The 22307-nt window shown below is 41.3% G+C and overlaps 1 protein-coding gene, 1 long non-coding RNA gene and 2 pseudogenes across 3 annotated transcripts; 2 read left to right on the forward strand and 2 right to left on the reverse strand.

Annotated features, from left to right (window-relative positions):
• Window positions 1-2216: 2216 nt before the first annotated feature.
• LOC144659267 (uncharacterized) lies at window positions 2217-4066 on the reverse strand (annotated as a pseudogene).
• Window positions 4067-5364: 1298 nt separating this feature from the next.
• LOC144661135 (uncharacterized) lies at window positions 5365-8308 on the reverse strand. The gene is made up of 3 exons (XR_013572217.1): window positions 7061-8308; window positions 6553-6656; window positions 5365-5736 (listed from the first exon to the last, which is right to left on the reverse strand). It is a non-coding gene; the product is annotated as an uncharacterized LOC144661135 (long non-coding RNA).
• Window positions 7238-12099, forward strand: LOC144661105 (uncharacterized). Its single transcript, XM_078521811.1, has 2 exons — window positions 7238-7350; window positions 9789-12099. The coding sequence occupies exon 2, from the start codon at window positions 9789-9791 to the stop codon at window positions 11373-11375; it is 1587 nt and encodes a 528-aa protein (XP_078377937.1). The 5' UTR covers window positions 7238-7350; the 3' UTR covers window positions 11376-12099.
• Window positions 12100-14303: 2204 nt separating this feature from the next.
• Window positions 14304-22206, forward strand: LOC144661096 (uncharacterized; annotated as a pseudogene). The gene is made up of 2 exons (XR_013572201.1): window positions 14304-14387; window positions 19055-22206. The product of XR_013572201.1 is annotated as an uncharacterized LOC144661096 (transcript).
• The last annotated feature ends 101 nt before the right edge of the window (window positions 22207-22307 follow it).

Raw genomic sequence — 22307 nt, forward strand, 5'->3', positions numbered from 1 at the left:
GGAACAGCGCTTGCTCTAATCTCCGGGCTGGGTGTGGGTTCTTGCCCACACATCTGCTCACACGGTACTACTGGAGGAAGGCTTGGTTCAGCTGACTCTATAGCTGGAGTCACAAATCGCTTGACATGCTGGATGTTTCGCTTGTATTCCACATCTTGAGGTGATTTTAACTGGACCTGATCCCCGTAACGTGCTGTCACCTGATATGGCTCTTTCTCGTAGTTTGGCGACAATTTGTTCTCCTTCCTCTTCTCCAGTAACACAAGATCTCCCTCTTGTATGCATTTCTCCGCTGCTTGGTGCTTCTTGTCAACATGGTCTGCACCGATTTGCTTTTTCTCTGCATCATGATCTCTGGCTTGCTGATATCCCAGATTCTCAGGTTCCTCCAAATCAGCAACTTCTGGCAATTTAGTGGACATTTTTCTCCCATACAATAATTCTGCTGGGCTTTTGCCAGTCGTTACATGCGGAGTGGAACGATAAGCCAGGAGGAACTTGTTCAACTCTATTCTCCAGTCTCTCTCCTCGGCATGGGCAACTCTCATTGCTTTTAAAAGGGAACGATTTTGCCTCTCGACTTCCCCATTTGCTCTTGGCCATAGTGGGGTGGTCAACCTATGCTTGATGCCCATTTCCTCCAAGTATCCTTCCATTTCTGCGGACACCAGGTTGGCTCCGTTGTCGGTTCTCAAGGTACTAGGTACCCCATATCTAGAGAACTGTTTATCTAAACACTTGATAATCACTCCAGAAGTAGTGGATTTAATTACATCGACTTCCACCCATCGGCTGAAGTAGTCCACTAGGACCAGCAAATACTCTCTCGTTGGCATGGGCCCAAGTAAGTCCAGTGCTACATCCTGCCACGGCCTCTCTGGCATCCTGGTTGTTTTCACTGGTGGCGTGATGGTCTCCTTTGTGACCAATTGACACCCATAACACTCTCGGCACTTCTGATCCGCATCCTTATCAACACCCGGCCACCACACCTTAGACCTCAGCCTCTCCTTCATTTTGACTATCCCCTGGTGACCCTCGTGTGCAAGCTCCACAACTCTCTGCCTCAGCGCCTTGGGTATCACAATCCTCGTTCCACGCAGGATAATTTGCCCAATGAAAGTCAGTTCGTTACGCACCATCACAAATGGCCTCGGACACTTCTCCCAGTTTCCGCTGATGAGGCAGTTACGCACTGCTTGCAGCTCTTCATCCTCTGCTGAGGCACGCTCTATCTCTTGAATTTTGACTGCTACGGGGACTGCTTGAAGGGCAACCATCCGAACATGCACATCGTCATAACGACACTTCTCTGATGCAGGGATCATTGTCAAACGTGACGGGGCATCTGCAATATTATCTCTTGATGCAACACAACACACCTTATAATCATAAGGCTGCAGTCTCAACACCCAGCGCTCGATACGCGCGGATGGTTTGGATCCTCTGGAGTAGATCACCTTCAGGGCCTCGTGATCTGTAACCAAATCAAAGGTTTGCAACCCGTACAGGTATAAGTTGAACCGCTCACATGCCCACACTTGTGCCAACGCCTCCTTTTCCGTCTGACTGTACCTCCTCTCTACACTGCTCAGACCCCTGCTGGCGTAACAAACAGCTCGACCCACACCCTTCTTTTCCTGTACTAACACTGCACCAAGGCCCACGGGACTCGCATCAGCTATCACTCGAGTGTGTGCATCTTTGTCGAAATAGGCTAGAACAGGTGCACTGGCTAACTGCTGTTTCAGTTTCTGAAACGCCTTTTCCTGCTCACTGCCCCATACAAAGGGTACTCCCTGCCTGGAAATTGCCCGTAGAGGCTCTGCGATGGTCGCAAAGTTGGGAATAAAACGCACACTGCAGCCAACCATCCCCAGAAAGCTTCTAACCTCTGTTGGCGTGGCTGGGCGGCTGGACTCAAGCACAGCACGTACTCTCTCTTCAGTGGGACCAATCCCGTACTTCGATACCAGTAGTCCCATGAAAACCACCTTGTCCATTCGGAACTGGCATTTCTCTGCATTGAGGGTGAGGTTCTTCTCCTCCAATCTCTGCATCAATCTATGGAGATTCCCGTCATGCTTCTCATCGTTCTTGCCATGTACTATCAAGTCATCCGCAATATTCTGAACTCCGCCAACATCTGATATCACTTGCGTAACTATCTGCTGGTACTTTTCGGGTGCAGAGTTTACCCCGAAGCTCAATCTCTTCTACCTGAATAGTCCATCATGTGTGGCAAATGTGGTTATGTCTCGAGAGCCCTCATCTAACTCTATCTGGTGAAATCTAAGACGGAGGTGCAATTTCGAAAACACTGTACTGCCGTTGAGATTCTCCAACACTTCATCCACAGTTGGTATAGGGATCCTTTCGCGAATAATAGCTTCATTTGCCTTTCTCATGTCCACACACAACCTGATATCCCCTGATGCCTTTGGCGTAATCACCACCGGACTAACCCACGACGTCGGCCCATCTACCCGCTCCACAATATCCTTGGCAATGAGGTCTTCTACCTTCGCAGTTACCTTCTCTCGCAGTGCAAATGGAACACGCCTTGGCTTCTGAGCTATCGGTGTCACATCTGGGTCAACATTTAATTTCAACTGGTAGTCCTTAAGTTTACCGACACCAACAAACACCTTTGGGTACTTAGCCTGAAGGGCTAGGGCTAGGTCCTCTCTGACAACATTGCACTGCACAGATCCACCACTCGCACCCAAACCGATTCGTAGCAGACCCAGGGCCTTTGAAGTTTCATGACCCAGCAGACATCTTTCAGTCTTGGTCACCACTAAGTGTGAATTTATCTTCTTGTCACCCGCTGAGATCTCAACTTGAACCTGACCGATTACTTCTAGCTCCTTTCCACCATATGCATACAGCTGCTTGCGGCAATCTTCCATTTTCGCAGTAAGGCCTTGTGCATTAAGTTCGTCATATTCTTTCATTCCTATGAGGTTGCTTACTGAGCCAGAGTCAATAAGCACTCTTGTTGTAATGCCACTAACACTTACTTCTACTACTGGTTCTTTAGAACTGGTTACATTGCATGTTTCCTCTCTACTCTCAGTCACTGCGAATGCAAAAGCACAGTCCTCCTCACTATCAGATACCTCTTGATCACCCACAAAGTTAGTATTGTGATTTGGACGTTGCTGGTTTGTTTTACTTTTGCTTCCATAACTATCACTATTTCCCTGACAACACAAAGCAAAATGACCATACCTTCCACATTTTGCACATTTCTTTCCCTTCGCTGGGCAGTTCCAGTCCCTTGCCAGATGCCACTCTCTTCCACAATTGTAGCACTTTTTGTTTTTCTCATCCCTTTTTCCTTGTCTCGTCTTGACTGCATTGACACTGTCTTCCTCTACTTGCGGTGTCGGTGGGCTCACCGTCATGTTTGTTGCCTGTCGCCCCGCCGCTTCCCATGCACGAGCTTTATCTAGCGCCTCTTCTAGTGTAATATTCCTTTGTTCCAACAGCTTTCTCTTCAGTTCAAAATCCGTTAACTTCTCGATCAGCTGATCCCTCAAATTGTCGTTCAAACTCGTTCCAAAATTGCAGTGTCGGACCTGTTTTCTTACCGAACCATAAACTGGTCAGCAGTCTCTCCATCTTATGGTGTAAGTTGGCGAAAAACATGGCGTTCGTAGGGAATGTTCTCCTCGACTCGAAAGTAAGAGTCCAGCTTGCGAATGGCAATTTTGTAAGCATTGTCACCCTCCTCTGGGACAGGGCCAGGGTCTTGTAGATCTTCAAATATGTCCTGTACTTCCATCTCGGCGAAATGCAAGAGTTGAGATGTCTTCTTACGGACATTCTCGATGCCCTTTCCCTCGGCATAATATTCAAACGCACGCTTCCATTTACGCCACCTCTCCGCGACTTGCGAAGCCGGTCCGGTTAAATCCAACGGCGGTAAGTGCTTCTCAGTCATATTTGGACCATCCTCGTCGCCAATGTAGTATTCTTAAAGGCCACAAAGGCCAGCAACTCGATCTCACAAAGTAGCACTGTCACATACGCACTAAGCATACCAAACACAATCCTTCGCTTGACACGTGACCACGGTTTCCCGCGCTATGAGAGTCCCGGATGTCTATACAAATGTACAACACTACACATATCTTCACACGTGAAAATAACATGTTATTTTAATTTCACATGTAAAGATATCGATTTCGAAACATTTTTGACAAGTTTGCCCTGTTTCAATGCTGAATGAGCCAAAGTAAATCGATATTTAGTCGAAACATCTTCGGATCTTTCTCGGCAATCTTCGCATATCTTCGGAAGATTTCGGAAAATGTTCGGACAGGTTTGCTTCATGTGGTCTCCTATCCTGGGTCGTTTTCCCGCACTTAAGACACTTGAGATCACATTTGGGCATTAGAGTTAAGTCTCTGCTTTCCAGGTTACAGTTTTCTGTCCTTGCAGACTTTACGCTTTCGATATTTGAAACTGGTAGTCCAGGCATTTTATCGCCTAAAATAGGTCAACCTGTTACTATTTGTAACATAAGCGTTTTTAACGCCTTTTGGTCCGGAAACATGTCCTCTAAAACATATCAAAAGTCTCTTAAAATCTCAGCACGGGAAGCTGACTAAAAATAAGTTTTATTAGAACCCTATAGATTTCAGTTTTAATATTACAAGTAAATTAAATAAAGTAATTTATAAATTAGGTAAGTCCAATTACATGCAGATTTCATCAAATAATTGCTTACATAAGATTCTTAAATCTGTAAAAAATAGACAAAGCCTACAGAAAGCGTCTACGTTGTTATAATTTGCTTATCCTTTTGAGGTATTTAGCAAAGAAATTTGTCTTCTGCTAGCAAAGTTAAAAGTTAAAAAAGTTTTCAAGCTAAAAGAAACATTATTGGATGCTATGTGTTAAAGTAATGCAGTTAAAAAAAAATCATTGTGACCTGAGTAGTGTTATCGCATCGTGTGTTATCTTTTTCTCATAACTTAGAAATGTCTGAATAAAAACCTCAGTTCTAAAAGACAAATTTATCTGAACAATAAATAAGCTTTGAACAAAAAACAATTTGTCTGAAATTCATTATCAATGAAGACAAAAGTTCGGAAAGAATAGAACCCAACTTTAACAAAAATTCAAGAAACCCAATTTAAGTCACATTGGCCGTTTTTATGCTAGAGACGTTTATGCTGTCTTAGACGTTAAAGCTGTCTCGAGACGACATTAGCGTTTAGTATAAAAACGGTAAATAAGACAGACGCCTTTTACGTCTGATGGCTTTAACGTCTTTTCGTAAGAGCGTCTGAACGACGCTCTTATCGGACAGCTTTAACGTCTCAGACGTTAAAGCCGTCTAGTATAAAAACGGGACGTCGTTAACTAGTATTAAAACAGTAAATAAGACAGACGCCTTTAACGTCTGATGGCTTTACGTCTTCGTGTCCAGTGTCCAACGAGTGTCGAACCCAGTCTTTTTTTATTTTTTTTTCTGAAAAGCTGTCTACTAAATGCGTCCCGTTTTTATACCAGACGCCTTTAGCGTTTTAGTCGTTAAAGTCGTCTAGACGACATTATCTTCTCTAGCATAAAAACAGCCAATATTTACGCAATCATCAACCTAGACGTTACCGAGTACCACATAGCTGTAGATAGAATCAGAGATTGAGAGTATGTTTTGGGCAAAAAGCTCTCTTTATACGTCTATCATCGTCTTGTTGTCTGTTACACGTTCTATTTTGCCTATGAATGAAACAGAAAAGAGTGTTATCTTTGATGCTATCTTTGATGGCGAGGGCGAGGTCGCATCACTAAGAGAAAAGGGAAGCGCCGGAATAATCGGGCGAGCACAGAGCGAAATGATTCCATCACTACGGTTCCTGGGCAGCAGGTTCATCAAAACTGCCGGCGAGTGTATTGTCTGCCAAGTAACATCAAGCGAGCCAACTAATCATGGAACAAACGAGTCTCTACTTTGCAGCTTCTATTATCAGTGCCACATTTACATTTCATTGACATAATGTGACTTGCGCGATGCAGTCGTTGTGTCACCCACAAATGACCACTGCTCACCATAAGAGTTCTCAGTAGCTCAGTTCTTAGAGCGTCCGACTAGTGTACGGAAGGTCGTGGGTTCGAGTCCATCTGTGAACTCAGAATTTTTTTTCTGAGTTCTTTCTCTCCACACATCAATCCATTATTATTTACTCATTTACATTTCTTAATTAATAATAATTATAATATTGTTTTTTTCATTTAGCTCATATAAATGTGTACATTTTTTTTTCGTGTTCTTAATAACAAGGAAAGAAGATATTACAGATCTTTGTAGTTAAGTTCGTATTAAGCTGGGGAACTAGATGAGCCGGTAGGTCAATTTATGGTATTCGTACAGCAAATTGTAAGCTCCGTCAAGTATCCGTATCAAAATCTTGTCAACCGTGGTCCTAGTCCCCTGAGAAATGAAAAAAGAGAATTTTGTTTGTTTGTTTGTTTTTTCTCTCTTTCCATTTTCTCTTTTTGCCTTCTATTTCTCGTCTTAATTTAGTTTTAAATGACCTTATTTTCGAGTTCCGCCAAGGCCTGTCGGGCTGTGAAAAATTATTTTCGAGAGCGGGTCCCCCTCTTCATCCTTGGAGTCTGAATGATCGGGTCCCACTTACCTGGGAAGAAAGACATTGTAAAAGATAGAAGTAAGCTATTAAAAGTAAGGTAATAATATTATATGTCGTATATTGTAATGTCGTAATGTAATTATCTTGTCTTTTTTTTCTAATAATAAAAAAACGTTAACAAAAGTTACCGTATCCAGTTTGCCATGTGCGTGGTACAGCCCAAAAACTGAACTTAAAACTAGAAAATCACTTCTTACATTTAAAAACATTTATGGATGCGTGCTTAGTAAAAATAACAATTAGTGAGGATTGACCAGGATTGCGGATCATCGAATTCCCTGAGCAATGTTTTTGGCTAGAATCGATATTTTCAAGGATTCATGATCCAGAAATTAGCTGGAGAATGCAATGATCCACACTTATTGCTTGCTTGTTTTATGATTCTTCATTACCTTTTCATTTTTTATAGACAGTCGCCTTCCTTACTCGCACGCAGCATTTTTCTTCACCAATTTTCCTCAAAAAACGCATCCGCGGCCCCTTGAAAGAAAATGCTCAGATTGACTTCAACTGCAATCCGGCAACGGCCTGGGAACGAGGAATTGCGTTACCTCCTTTCTCGGAAAAACCAGAAGTATAAACTTAATGAGTAGATTTGCACCAATAAACAGTGATATCTTCAGAGTTCTCTGCTAAGGAAATAACGAAGAGGAAGTTAGTGGCTTTAGCTGGCTTTGAAAAGGTAAAAACATTTGGCCTACTAGTGGGAAGAAGTGGGATTGGGATTTCACCAGAAGGCGGAATAGCTCACTGAAGAACCACACTAATTTTAGGCTTGGTTGGCGTTGCATGATTTGTTTGTTACACGAATATTCCCAATATTCAAACTCCAAACTCAATCCGCTATTCGGCGTTAAGTACATTTATTTCTTTACGGAGATTGAGCACATGATTGTGCGGTTGCATTACACTGTATTTATTCTGCAATATCGCGCGAGCTAGTTGTGTAGCTGCTGTACCTAGTACTGAAGAAATGGACCTTCGATATTTGGAATACAGCTGATTTGCGAAAATTTATGAATACCGTACTAACTTCTGTAAAATTCACTGAATTTGAAGAGCCCTAATTTCGCTATTTTGCAAGTTATGGCTATCAAATCTGACCATTTTACCAATTTCTATGCAGCAGTGTTGGTAGATTTTCGCTACTTGTCCACAAACATGGAAGGTTCTCGTCGGAACGCGTCTAGACATGTAATCATGATCGATTCTCGTCGCTTCGATTCTTGAATCCGTGACAAACAGACAAAGCCAACAAAAACTCCTAAACAGCAACCAAGACGAAGCTCCTAAACTTCACCAACATTTTTCAAATAACTTAAAAGGATACCTTTCGATAACACAATTATTTTGATTTAAAACGATGTCACTTGCATGTGAGCTGTACGGTTGTCTGAGTAAGCGGAAGTCATAATAATCATTTTTACATTCCTTCCGTAAACCGAGACAGCATTGTTTTGGCTTTTCGTTGCCGACGGTGTTCATACTAACGCGCGCAGAAACTACCTAGAGACCGGTGAGCGGGAGGGACAATGAACTTTATGCAGGGAATAAAGGGGGGCACAAAAGGGCACATAAATATAAGCAGGCATATAAGGGAGGTTGGGAGTGGGTAAGGGGGGGAGAGGGTCAACAAAAATGTGCTTCATAAAAGGGGAGAGACAGGAGTATTTGAAGATAGTCTCCCTCCCAAGTTGCACCAGACCTCCCCACTTCTAAATAATGACCAGTCCCTAATATGTAAATGAACTGTAATTTTGGAAATCGCTGCCTGTTTTAAATAATGTTTTCAATAACGAAAAATCGAAATATTCCTGACCAAAGATCTGTTAATGCCTACCAGAGAGCTAAGCTTGATCTAATAGATCAAGACTTTCGCGAGGCTCGATTTCCAGCCGATTTGTGAGCCCGCGTTCCTGGGAGGAGGATGACGCACCGGACTCCCAGAACGGCTGGAAATCGAGCCTAGACTTTTGCTGGCATTCCTCAATAACCGTGCCGGGGACGGCTTGGTTTACGGTTTTTCCCCGTAAAGGCTTTCCCCGGGATGACCCCGCCCTCACTAACTGCCCCTGGGTCTCCAAAGATGATAAATATTAGAAGAATAATTTATTCTTCTAATAAGTTTCCCTAAGTTGGAATTTAAAGTGCTGATTTCAAGCTCATCTGCCCTTAACATACCTTTTAAGACATGAAAAGACTTAAAGTTGGTATATTGTCACCTGGTTCCTTTAAACATATGCCCTCATGCAAAACAAGGTTAAGTGCGGCCAGATCTGTACGCGGATTTTTCTATAAGAATCAGAAACACATCTACGTCTGTTCGCTACAAAAAATTACCAACATCAAGATTAAATAGGATTAGTCCGTCTGCGTAAATAGGATTAGTCCGTATCGCAATGGCAACGTACAATACTCGCAAATGACAGCAAATGAAGTAATTAGGCATATGACATAAAAAAAATTAACTCCATTTAAAGTAGTCATGCACTTAGCTACATGCAGAGTCTACGGTGCCTCTAATTAAGAGGCACCAGCTAATTCGCAGGCATTTCACTACAAATGGCAATTATAAATGAATGAATTGAATTGGTAACGAATGCTTGTAGCTATCAACGTAGGAAGAAAATTAAACTGCCATGTTTCGTCTGCTTAACCCTTTTGGGGATAAAAATGTAAATAAGTTTTCTCTCCCCTACCTTTGTTTGTATTGTGGATATACATTGCGCCTCGGAAATATTTGATAAGCCCCTCCTTTGCCCTCTCTGCTCCTCCGATGGTCCCCCAAATGATACGCCTCTAAGCCTGGGATGCTCGAGGAAGCACATCTGTTATTCCACCGGACTAAATCTGGCACCGAGAAAACAGTTGTCCAAATTAACCGCTAGTCAGTGTTGTATTAAAAATCAAATTTGCAACTGTTGTCAAACCTATATGCGAACATTCCTAAACAAGTCTAAATATATATTTGTTTTGAACTCACTTCGAAATAACACAGTTGAACAAATACGTTGTCCATGCGTCAAAGAATTTCTTTAATTGCTTAGAACTATTGACTTGCTCTTTATTGGAACTTTTCATTGTGTCACTGACTTGACTCTGAATGTACTATGTCCTTAGATGAGACCTTCACATAGTTGGCTGTTAGGAAGCAAAAGCCATACTGATGACAAAAGTTACCGTGTCTTACCAACTCCACCACCAACTCCAAGACGTGACATCTATTCAGCATCCTCTAGAAGGTATGGTTTTACTTCGCCTTCTACTGGTGACACTTACAAATCAACCAGTAGTTCTACAACGTCATCTAAAAGATACGATTATGCTATCAGCGCTAGTGACGCGTCACGCAAAACCATTACAAGAGGTACCTGGCGTTCAGTACCATCAAGAAGCCATCTAGATGTTAGTAATGTTGACTGGGTATCTAAGGATGAAAACAAAGTTAGATACATTGCAACTTACAGTGATGATTGGGGGAATAAAGTTGTCATTTCTGAACCTCTAAACCCGTGGCGAGAACTAGGTCTCCAATCATCCGACGTGTCTTATGGGGCTATCAAGGCGGCTTTCAGAATGAAAACAACCCAGGCCAGTCGCCAAAATCGTGCAATGGTATCTGTAGCCTGCCATATTCTTACGTCGTCAGCTGATAGGTACATGCGAAAACACGGCACAGACGAGTATCTCGTCAGAAAACATGACCACTTCATCCTCGCAGCATGTGGTCATACGCAACAGCTCAACCGTGAGATTGCTAAGAAAGGAAATCTGATAGAAGATAGAGATGAACACGGACGGACTCTGCTGTACACTGCAAGCAAGTCGGGTTTCTATGACACGTGCAAGTTGCTCCTGCAGAAAGGCGCGGATGTTGATGAAGCACAAAAAAATGGAAGCACGCCCCTTCATGCTGCAGCATATTTTGGTCATGCACAGGTCGTTGATGTTCTATTACAACATGGAGCAAGACCTAATATCAGAAACAACTGGGGAAATACTGCCCTGGACGAGGGCGCCAACATTGAAATACGAAGACTAATCCAAACCGCCTCGGCCGACCAGATTTTGTCTCTTGCTGCAGAGCTCAGAGAAAAGCAACTTGTGTCGAGTGTGCGAGTTATTGAATATACGGGTGAGGTCATTGCAAGGGAACTTATTCGTGACCCTCGGGTTCTTGACACAAAAACGAGAAGAGAGTGGAATACTATTCACCGAACATGGGAACTAGTATGGCATGGCACTCGTTATGCCTATTTGCCATCGATAATAGAGAAGGGCCTTCTCCCCGCTGGTTCAAGTGGCATCAATCCTGAAGCAGGCCACTTCCGGCTTGGTGAAGAGCATTTTGGCATACCTAACTGGGCAGCAGCAATCTTTGTCTCTCCAAGCATTCTTTACGCATCACACAAAGCTTATTCGGATCGAGTCTTTTCCGAATCCCAGCAATGGTGCGTCCTTGTCAAGGCTTACTGTAAACCCGGCACTATAAAATCATATGACCCTACCGTTCTCAAGTATGAGCCGATGGAGGACGAACCTGCTGCACCAGAGTACCGTGTGCCTGTCAGTGAAGCTGACAAAAATGTCATTTTGCGTGTTGAGTCAAGGCGCAAAGTTGTCGTCCGATCTCTGATGTTTGTCCGTGTCAGCTTTCTTGAGAATCAAGGCATTAACTTTGAGCAAGCAATTAAACTCTTGCGCTAAAAAAGAAACCAAGAAGCTCTCATCGACTATGATATTAATATCAGATATCAGCATCAATATTCATATCGTTCACTATGAGCAAAGAGGGCTAATTCAACTACACTTAAAAGAAAATACTTACCCAAACGTATAAGGTAAAGTACTAAATGGTACCAAGCTATCTTGCAAAATAACAAATGTATTACAACCTACGAAATATGAAAACATTCCTAGAGATATTTGGGTCCATTTTTGCAATCCAAACTAACTATAGCTAGTTTTAAAAGCTCTCAAGAAAATGATTATCGGTAAAAAGACTCTAAAATTACACGACAGCAGCCGTACATCTTGTATAAATTATGCAACACCTATAGTGTTGCATAAATAATCAATTCATTTTTATCCACTTTATTCTAAATTGTATATATTTTAGTTCTTATCTTTTTCTCTTAATTTGTGCACATACGACGACTGTTGGACGTTTTTATTTTAGATTTTTGAGATGTTATTTTTCCTGTTTTTAGTGTCCTCGGTTAGTGCCAAGTTTCACTACAATGATTTGACACTTAAAAATAGGTTATTTTCTTATATGCGACATTGTCTGCTAGAAAGTTCCATATTTGCTCACTTATTGCAGTTTAGATCTATCATACAGATAACATATAAACGTTTCAACGAACCAAAATATTATTTAGCTTTTGAGTAACGCCAAAGAGTTTATGTACAATAAAAGTGAATTAAAACATAGACGATTGTGGACATGTCTTTATCATTTGAACTTTTGGGCAATTTAAGTCAGGCGTCATAAGTAGGGTACGGAAAGCGTATACAGTCAGACCTGTCCTCTTTAATAATGAAAATTATAACCAACCCTCAGCTTTTCAGACAGTTTCTAATTTGCGGCACTGTTGCGGGGTTTATTCAAATATAATTAGCTTGGAAGAACAAAGGAAAGAGAGCCATGTGAAATAAAGGCATGCGCAGTTTCTTAAATAACAAGCAGAGTTAGTGTCGCACTCGCCAACCTTTCAAACCTTATTTTTGTACTAGTCTTTGTATATGCTTTGATGAATGATTTTTCTTCCGTCATTAACGAAATCGTTCATAAACACGACTAATCGTTTCGAGTTTTTATTGCTGTTATGATAATCAATTTGATGATCATCATTTCGAGGCGGGGGGAGGGGGGGGGGAAGAAACTTGCTTTGTTAAACGACTCAAAAATGCGGCATAGCAGTGCCGGTCAAACGAGTGTGCGCAGTAGCTATCGAATGGTTGATAAAGGCGTAGTGAAAAGCTTGACAAAGTTCATTGTTTAGTTCGCATGTTTCGGTCTTGACCGTGCACAAAACACAATAGCTATTTGCATTTTGTTTGCTCCTTTAAAACTTGCCGAACACCAAAACAACAAATAAACAGTGATAACGGTGACCAGTCTGGCAAAAGTAGGGCTTGCGAATTATACTAATTAAAAATAACTCCAATGATTCTGAAATGATTTACCCTTTTTTGGTTGTTAAATGTCAACCTTGACAAATTTTCCCTTGTTATTCCACGCCGCCAAAACAGTGACGTGAAACATCAGGTGAGAAATCTGGTTAAAAAAATGCAGAAAAACATCTCAGCGGCGTGAAACATAAATCGCAAAAACCACCACTGTTCGCATTTTACACGCATGCAGTCATTGATATTTAAATCTTTCTGTGAAAATCAAAAGTTTGGGTGACGTCTTTCTTAGCAACGGCTTGATTGACACAGACTTGCACCGTTTCCAGGCACCGTTATGCCGTCAAAGAAAGTGCCGACTTTCTTTCCCTTGTTCCGAGGTCACTAAACACTGCAGCTCGTCTATTCATAATGGTATAGTAACTCTTCCTTTTCTGGTGCTTTAAAAAAAATTCTTTCAAATATTACATCGAAAATAGCGTTTCTAGTAGTGTGTATTTTGTTTTAGATATAAAAACATCAAACTATCTGTCTGTCTGTCTGTCTGTCCGTCTATTTATCTTTCTTTGCTAATAAAAAATGTAGCAAAAAGTAACTACTTCTTTTAAGAAATATCCAGTAAAGCATGCTGGAAATTGTGTTTTCAATAATTAATTTTTAATACTTAACTCTTTCTTCCCACCCCCACCCACATAACCAGGCGTTGCGTCTGAACCCTTTGTTTAAAAAGTGTTAAAAAAACCTGCATCCTTGCGCCGCTGAGATTGCATGCAATATTGTAAATACGACTCTAACAAAGACACTTTTGAGTAATAAATTGGTTCGCTTTTATTTTAAAGGAATTTACCCCGTAATAAAGGTAGCAAGAAAATGAATAGTTCACAACAAAACTTCAGAAATATCCTAAGTGATCAAAGACATGACGAAAGTTCGAAAATTCAAACGTCGAGCTTGTTCATACTAGCTCATAACTAATTTTAAGTTGTACTCAGCCCCACAAGCTTAGTGGCATTAAACTTTTTACCGTGGATAGATAAATTATACCAATGTTTCAGAAACAAACCAAGCAAAATCAAATTCCGGTTTTCGGGTATTGACGTCATCAAAAAGTGACGTCGTCAAACGTTTATCCCCGCCTTAATCGAACTTAAAAGCATTGCAGTCGTCAGATACAGATCTTAATATCGTTTTGTCTTCCTGATGATTATCTTTTCGTTTTTTTTTTCAGGTTTTTGCCTTTGCTAAAACGTATTGACATTGTGGTAACGAGCGTTCTTTTGATTGTGTTGACATTGTGGTAACGTGCGTTCTGCTGATGGTTTCGTTTCTGAGGAAACAAAACAAATTTAACAGCTAATGACGTCTCTGGAAAGCATTTGCGGTCACTTGAAATAGTCGATATAGGTTTATTGCCCTTTCACGACCGGCCGCCATCCCGCAAAGGCCCTGGGGACAAGGCAGGAGAAAACTGCCGCTTCCGTCATCTTTCGCCGAAAGCCGGAAGTCACTCTGAGAACATTTATTTATCTCTACTCCGATTCAGAGTTTGCTGTTGATGTTTGAGAACGACGAAACTTACTTGAAAATGTGAGTATTTCTGGTTTACTATTGAACAGAACTATTATGATTCGACTGAACAATAGGCGATTTCGATAATTGATTTATGATTTGTTTCTGCGTGCTTGGGTTTATAAAATGATCAGTCAGTTGCCATTCAGCCGTGCTAAGAGATAAATATACGAGTTTATGTCTTGAACGGCTGATTAAGAGTGAGAGCGGCAAATATATATGGACTATGGAAGACTAGACGAGGCACATTCGTTGCAACAACGCATATTCAAGCAGTTAATACAGAAAGTAATTTCGTTCAGCGTCAAGTCCAGTCGGCGATTAGAAAATGTATAAAGTCGACTAGGGGACAGTCGACGTACGTAAGGACACTGAAATACGAATTGACAAAATTTTCCAAAATTATGGTCCACTTCTAGGACAGAAACGAACGAGTAAAACTACAGTCTTGTTCAGGCATGTTATCGCGCCTGTCTCCGGCTTCTGTTGGCCCGTGTGGGTTTTTTGACGTAACATGCCTGTTCAAACGGTAGTATCGAAAACGAAGACCTCGAAAACGAAGACCTAAGACCTAAGACCCAGTCGAAAACTAAGACCCAGTCGAAAACTAAGACCCAGTCGAAAACGGGAGAGTTGAAAACACTGACCCCCGATCCGCGGACTACCCACTGACCCCCCACTCCGCGGATCACCTACGGACTACTCCGCGGACTACCCTTACGGAGTACCCCTACGGAGTACCCTATAAAATGAAACGAATTTATGTTTACGAGGGAAAGAGACAAGAGAAACTTACCTGTACCACTTGCACGATCGTTCGAAACAGCCGCCATCTTGTTTACCTCGATCCAGTCCATCTTGTTACAAACTCAAACGGGACTTCATCGGCTAGTACTAAAACCAGGAACGCCGGAATACTAAAACCTGGAACAGATAAAATATATCGTGTTACCCTTACAAATATAAAGAGCTAACCGTAAACAGGCTAACCGAAGTTCATAGTAGGCTAACCGATGAATAGTAGGCTAACCGGAGTGAATAGCAGGCTAACCACAGTGCATAGTAGGCTTACTATTCACTCCGGTTAGCATACTATTCACCTCGGTTAGCCTACTATAAACTTCGGTTAGCCTACTATTAATCCGTTAACCTACTATGAACTTCGGTTAGCCTGTTTACGGTTAGCTCTTTATATTTGTAAGTTTTACACGATATATTTTATCTGTTCCGGGTTTTAGTATTCCGGCGTTCCGGCGTTCCCGATTTTAGTACTAGCCTAGTCCCGTTAGGACTGGATCGAGGTAAACAAGATGGAGGCTGTTTCGATCGATCGTGCAAGTGGCACAGGTAGGTTTCTCTTGTCTCTTGCCCCCGTAAACATAAATTCGTTTCATTTTAAAGGGTACTCCGTAGGGGTACTCCGTAAGGGTAGTCCGCGGAGTAGTCCGTAGGTGATCCGCGGAGTGGGGGGTCAGTGGGTAGTCCGCGGATCGGTGGTCAGTGTTTTCAACTCTCCCGTTTTCGACTGGGTCTTAGTTTTCGACTGGGTCTTAGTTTTCGACTGGGTCTTAGTTTTCGACTGGGTCTTAGTTTTCGACTGGGTCTTAGTTTTCGACTGGGTCTTAGGTCTTAGGTCTTCGTTTTCGAGGTCTTCGTTTTCGATACTACCCTGTTCAAACAGCAAGGATTTTAGTTTGCTTTAAAAAATGTTTGTGGAAGACGAGGCTTTTGTATATCGTTAGGCAGTATGTTCTACACAGTTGGTGCCGCCTCCGAAAACGAACGGCTCACGTAGCTTTTAAGATTAAATCTAGGCTTGTGAAGAAGATTTTGACTGGGCTATCTAGTGTCGTAGCTGGGTTGTAGGGCTTGAGCAGATCAACAAATATTACATCATTCTTGTTTTTTTTTGGCTAAAATAGGCAGATTCAAGTTCAGTTTAAACAAAAAGTTTCCTTGCTTTTTTGCCGATGCATTTTAGCACAAAATCAACTGATGTAGAGAAAAGCGACTTAACGCTGGCAGATTATTTAACACATCCAGGCAAGCTTTATATTGAATTCATTTGCTGCATGATTGTTTTCCTTTGTTCTTGCGCCTAAATTATTCAAGTTATCTTGGACCGATCTAAATTAATACAATCAAAGAAAAATAATATTTATCGGCCACTGTAAATTTAGGTCTAGACAAGCACAGTTTCTGACTTCAGGTTGATTGTTATTGGACAATAACCTTATATCTTAGTTTTATTTGGGAGGCTCCGAAAAGTTTCCTACTTTCATTGACATAATTAAGATTGAAAACTAGTGCAACGAATCATACAGACAAATTTAAATAACTATACAATGCTATTACAAGAAAAACATTTAAGGGTGATCATGACATCATAGATGTCACCATGGCAACGGTACAACTCTGTGAAAAGACCCCCCCCCCAAAAAAAAAAAAAAAAAAAAAATTGGAAATTATCTCGGAACCTAATTCGGTAACTTTTTTTTCTCCCGTTTTAGAAAGCAACGATAACTGATTATCTTTTATCTTTGACAAAAGACTGATTTGGCACAAGATAATTTTCTCTTAAAACTTTTGTAATAGAAGAGAAACACCGACTTGTTCTTGTATAGAAAAATTCAGGATAGGTCACCGAGCAAACTTTCGAGAAAAGGGTGATTGTTTTTTTTTAACGTTTTATTTCGGCTTAAGCAGCAGAATCAATGGACAACAGTCGGCATTAGATTTATTTTTGTTCATAATATTAGTTGCTTGCGCGGGAAACTTTGCCACCTGCTTTAACCTGTTCTTTTAGTCGCCTCTTCGTTCTTTCTACTTATGCATTTGCCCACCAATTTTGGACAGCTCAAAATGGCGGCGGCCTGAGATGTATAGTGTTGCAAAATCCTTTGACCAGTGCCCTAGAATTCGCAAAATAAATAAATATAAGGGTGCTTTCTCGCTCATATTCTTTGTATAGGTAATCGCATAATTCCGAGTGCAATTTGGGATAAATCAGCACGAGTAAATTTTTAAAGAATAACCAAATGCAGGCGAGTGAAATTTGATTCTGATTTATCCCAAATTGCACGAGAAAATCACATGATTACTTGTTATTAATACGCATAAAAAATTGTTATTAAAAGTGGATGACAAACAAGACGTGCTCGGTCACCTACCTTTCCGATTCGTTGTTAAAACATGCATTATCAGGTGCTTTTATCCATAGGCATACGGGCACCTTCGGACCTGGGGGCGGAGACCTTGTTGCATGCCCGAAAAAAAAAAAAAATGGCATGGGTTGAAAGCCGAATAAACAGGCAAACGAAATGGACAACAAAACGTGCGTTAAAATATTTATTATTATTATTATTATAATTGTACAAACCTTGCCTGTTTGCTTAAACGAAACGAAAGTTCTTTAATTAATCTCGTGGCGTTACCAGAAGATGTCAATGCACTGAATCCTTTTTCTTCGGAAATATTTTATTTACTCACTTATTTTCAATATTTTCTCTGTCTTGTTGCCCGAATTGTTAGCGTTTTGCCCAAAACATTTAAGCACTGGGTGGGGGCTGCATCCCCCCCCCCCCACTCCGCCTCGTAGCCTATGCTTTTATCCTCATTCAGCTGTATTGGTATGGGCTGAAATGTGCAACTTCAGTTCATGTTTGTAATGAATTCCTTCTTTAGTCTTCTTTACGGGCTGGCGCGTAAAAAAATCCGTGATTTGGCGCGCGTTCCGACTTCCCTGTCAGTCAATTTAATTTCAACTTTCTGCACTCAATTGCAATTTTTTACACTCAATTTTAACTTTCTCCACTGTTTGGGATTAATTGACATGCTCTCAGTTAATGAGCTTGCAGAAATTTTTGCAGGTTTATTATTATGCATTGAATTATGCCCCGCCAACGTTAATTCCTGGCGCCACCTCTGTTAGATCAATGCTATTCGCGATCGTGGATTAAAAAACAACTTGAAACAACAACTTTATGTAGGATAGTAAAGAAATGTAGGTTTGCATTAGGACGTTCTAGTAAAAACGAGACGTTTTAATTTTACTAGTCTGTTAGTTTTAAGGCCCGTGTTTGCCAAACACACTAAAAAATATATTCTTTTCACCGCATGCTTTTATAGTGAAATGGCTTAAACAAAAACGAATTTGTGCTATACTCGTTGAATAAACGAAGTCTGTAGTATTCCAAAAAAATTCTTCACTAATGCCCCCCCCCCCCCCCCCCAAACCACCATATGAAAGTTTACCGTCCACTGAATTGAGTAATAGTATGCTTTCTGCAGCACGATCTCCAACAAAGTTACTTTCTGTTTACAAGGTAAACGATTTGTTTTGTTCTTGCCAAAGGCTTGTATTACGTACAGTAACCATTTTCACGTCGCTTATTAGGTAAAGAGCAAATCACAGCTTGCCGTTTATGAAGCAAGATTTGGCAAGGCCCAAGTGAAAATTTCGGGACTTACTGGCTTGTTAGTCGCCAAAGTAAGCAAAACATTTCACGTTAACCAGATTTGGATTTCTTGGTGTAGATACATCCAGTATATAATTGCGTAAAAAAATGTGATTGTATTGCGCATAAATAGAAAGAACATCACTGCCTTTCAGAAATGATGTACTACATCGTTAGTAAAAGATGTTTAATTATATAATAACATATATGCAATATATTTTTCCTCAGATGGGAGGTTTGTTCTCAAAGAATAAAAGCCAAAATGGTGACTATTCATCAAAGGCAGGATTCACCACAAAAACTGAAGTGTGTTCGTCATCTTCTACGTATAGTTATGGCGGCGCGTCACACAGAAGCTATCCAACTAGTAGCTGGAGCTCGATGCCATCGCGGTCATCAACGGAGAGTTATTCCTTCAGTGGAAGTAGTTTCGACAACGCAGCATCAAAGGAAAAGTACGGGGTTGTTACTGATTTGAAGTCAACGTCATCAAGAGGCTTTGATGCGGCAACTGTCAAGTTCAAGTCACATGAAGCTTATGTTGCTCCTACTGTATCTAATAGGTGCAAGTCGACATCGGTCAATGTTTCTAGTAATGGAGGCTATCCAACTGGTAGCTGGGCCTCAGCATCATCCAGGAGCTCTGTGTCTACAACTAATGTTGAAAGCGTATCAACTAAAACTTATCCTACTGGTGGTGACAAAGCTAAACGTTACGTGGCTGACCGTGTCCCTAACTCAGCATCTTACAAAAGATATGATAATCTTGACGTTAAATCAGCATCAGTCAAAAGCTATGCTACTGCTGCTAGAGTCGAATCTGCCACTTACAGAGACAAGCCAGTGCCATCCAAACGGCATGCAAATAACAAACGTAGATCGGCATCAACCACTCGTAATCGTTATCCAGATGATGAAAGCACTAGTAGACGGGTCGCAACTTACGGTGCTAGAGGAGGAGGAAGAGTTATCATTTCTGTACCTCTAAACCCATGGCAAGTGCTGGGTCTCCATTCGTCTGGAGTATCTCAGCGGAGCTGTTAAGGAAGCTTTCAAGAAGAAGATAACCCAACCAGTGCGCCAGAATCGCGCAATGGTATCTATAGCCTATCATATGCTCACGTCATCAGCTGGAAGGTACACCCGAATTCAAGGCAAGGACGAATTTATTGTCAGAAGGCGTGACCACTTCATGCTTGCAGCGTGTGGCCACACAAAAGAGCTTACCCTTAGGATAGACAAGAAAGGAAATCTTGTTCATGACAGAGACGAGCATGGTCGGACACTGTTGTACATCGCAAGCAAGTCAGGTTTCTATGACACTTGCAAGCTACTCCTACAAAAAGGCGCTTCTGTCAATGAAGCGCAAAGAGATGGAAGTACTCCTCTTCATGGTGCAGCATATTTCGGTCATGATTTAGTCGTTGGACTACTACTTCAACATGGAGCGAGAAGTGACATCAAAAACAAGTGGGGAAATACTGTCCTGGACGAAAGTACCACACCCAAGATGCGGAATCTAATTCAAACTGCATTGGCTGACGATATTTCATCCCTCGCTACATCGCTCAGGGACAAGCAACTTGTATTGAGCGTGCGGCTTATTGAGTATCAGGGAGAAGTCATAGCGAAGGAACTTACTCGTGATCCTCGCACCCTTGATGTACACACACGAGCAGAGTGGAATGGTATGCAAACCTCCTGGGAAACAGCATGGCATGGCACTCGTTATAAATATTTGCAATCAATAATAGAGAAGGGTCTTCTCCCCGCTGGTTCAAGTGGTATCACGCCGGCAGCAGGCCACTACAGTCTCGGTGAAGTGCATTTTGGCATTGCCAACTGGGCAGCGGCAATTTTCGTCTCTCCAAGCATTCTTTACGCGGCACATGTATGCTATTCGGATCGAATCTTCTCTGAATCCCAACAGTGGTGCGTCCTGGTCAAAGTCTACTGTAAACCTGGCACCTATAAGTCATATGACCCAACCGTTTTCCAGTACAAGCCGATGGATGGTGAACCTGTCATGCCAGAGTACCGTGTGCCTGTCACCGAAACGGACAAGAATGTCATTATGCGCGTCGAGTCTACCCGCAGCGTTGTCGTTCGATCCCTGATTTTCGTGCGACTCAGCTTTCTCGAAAATCAAGACATTAACTTTGAGAAAGCAATGACACTCTTGCGCTAACCATGAACTTTCACACCTGCTAGATACCTGAAATCGACAGCGTTCGTCATTCCTCCACACAGTTTGCTTGAAGATTTGCTTCAAATTTCGCTGTTGATACTCATGAGGTTAGCGTGCTTTTGAACGTAATGAGGGATAATGTCCGCTCTTGATTAGATATTTCAAAAGCTATGTTGACTGAACATAGAACATAGGCACCTGTTGAGACGTCTTTCAATGAACAATGTTTGTTTTAAGTTTAGAGTGCAAAAATGGTAGAGGAATCGTTTGCCACTCCAAAGAACTATTCTGTTAACTTTCCTTTTTGTGCACCGGACACAAATTACGTATACTGAACGCATTTGTCTCAAACCCACCGGATTTTTGCGACAGCTTGTTTTTTTTTTTTTTTTTATCAGGTCACATCCACGCCACTGCTTTAATTTATGGGCACCATTGGCTACCAATTTAGTATTCTGATCGAATTTAAAATTTTGCTGCATGGCAAAGCACCTAACTTTATCTGTAAACTTATTATCGTAAACATCGACTAGATATAAACTAGGATCTGATCATAGCCTTTTTCGGGATATCCCACGTAGTAAAATGCTATCCACCCTTGGAGACAGCATTCATGGCAGCCGTGCCTAAACTGTACAGCAGTCTCCCATCGAAATAAGTCATCTTGAATTATTATGTTTTTAAATGCAATGTTAAGAGCTATCTTTTCAGCCTCCTTTAAACTTGTATATTAAAGTTTATTTCTTATATTCATCTACCATAATTTGTAAATTTCGTGACATTATCGGATCATCACTTGTACTTTTCATCTATGTAAAGTGCATTTGGTTATTATTTATAACATTTGCCAGACATTTGATTAGCATTACTTGTTGTTTATGTGGCGTTTATTTAAGCTATACTGTTTTTCGTGTAACTTAAAATGTTACTGAAGTTACATAACAGTTCCAAATATATAAGGAATAAAGTTAAAAGACTAAAGAAAAGAAAATTAAAGAAAAAAAGAAAGAAAGAAAATTAAAAAAAATACTTAGATTTTACTTAGGCCCTTGGCTCTTCGCAGAGCATAGGCCATCAAACAAAGCCTCTCAGAAACACTGATCAAAACATGGAGTGATTGCACATTTTTGGACGTAAGTCCCCTCTCCAGCTTTAGGCTCCGTCCTCAGTTATGTTTGGTTTTCATTTGTAACTTCACCCGCCCGGATATAAGCCCCTCGCCAGTTTTTACGTTCTCTTTGATTAAAGCTCCCCCACTCACCAGAAATAAGCCTCTTTGGTTAAAAGCTTTCT

Source organism: Oculina patagonica, chromosome 7 (assembly GCF_052425735.1).
Source record: "Oculina patagonica isolate OP01 chromosome 7, crgOcupat, whole genome shotgun sequence".
NCBI lineage: Eukaryota > Metazoa > Cnidaria > Anthozoa > Scleractinia > Oculinidae > Oculina > Oculina patagonica.

Coding starts and splice junctions, on each gene's coding strand:
- LOC144661105 (XM_078521811.1), top strand. CDS start 9,789: ATGAGACCTTCACATAGTTGGCTGTTAGGAAGCAAAAGCCATACTGAT.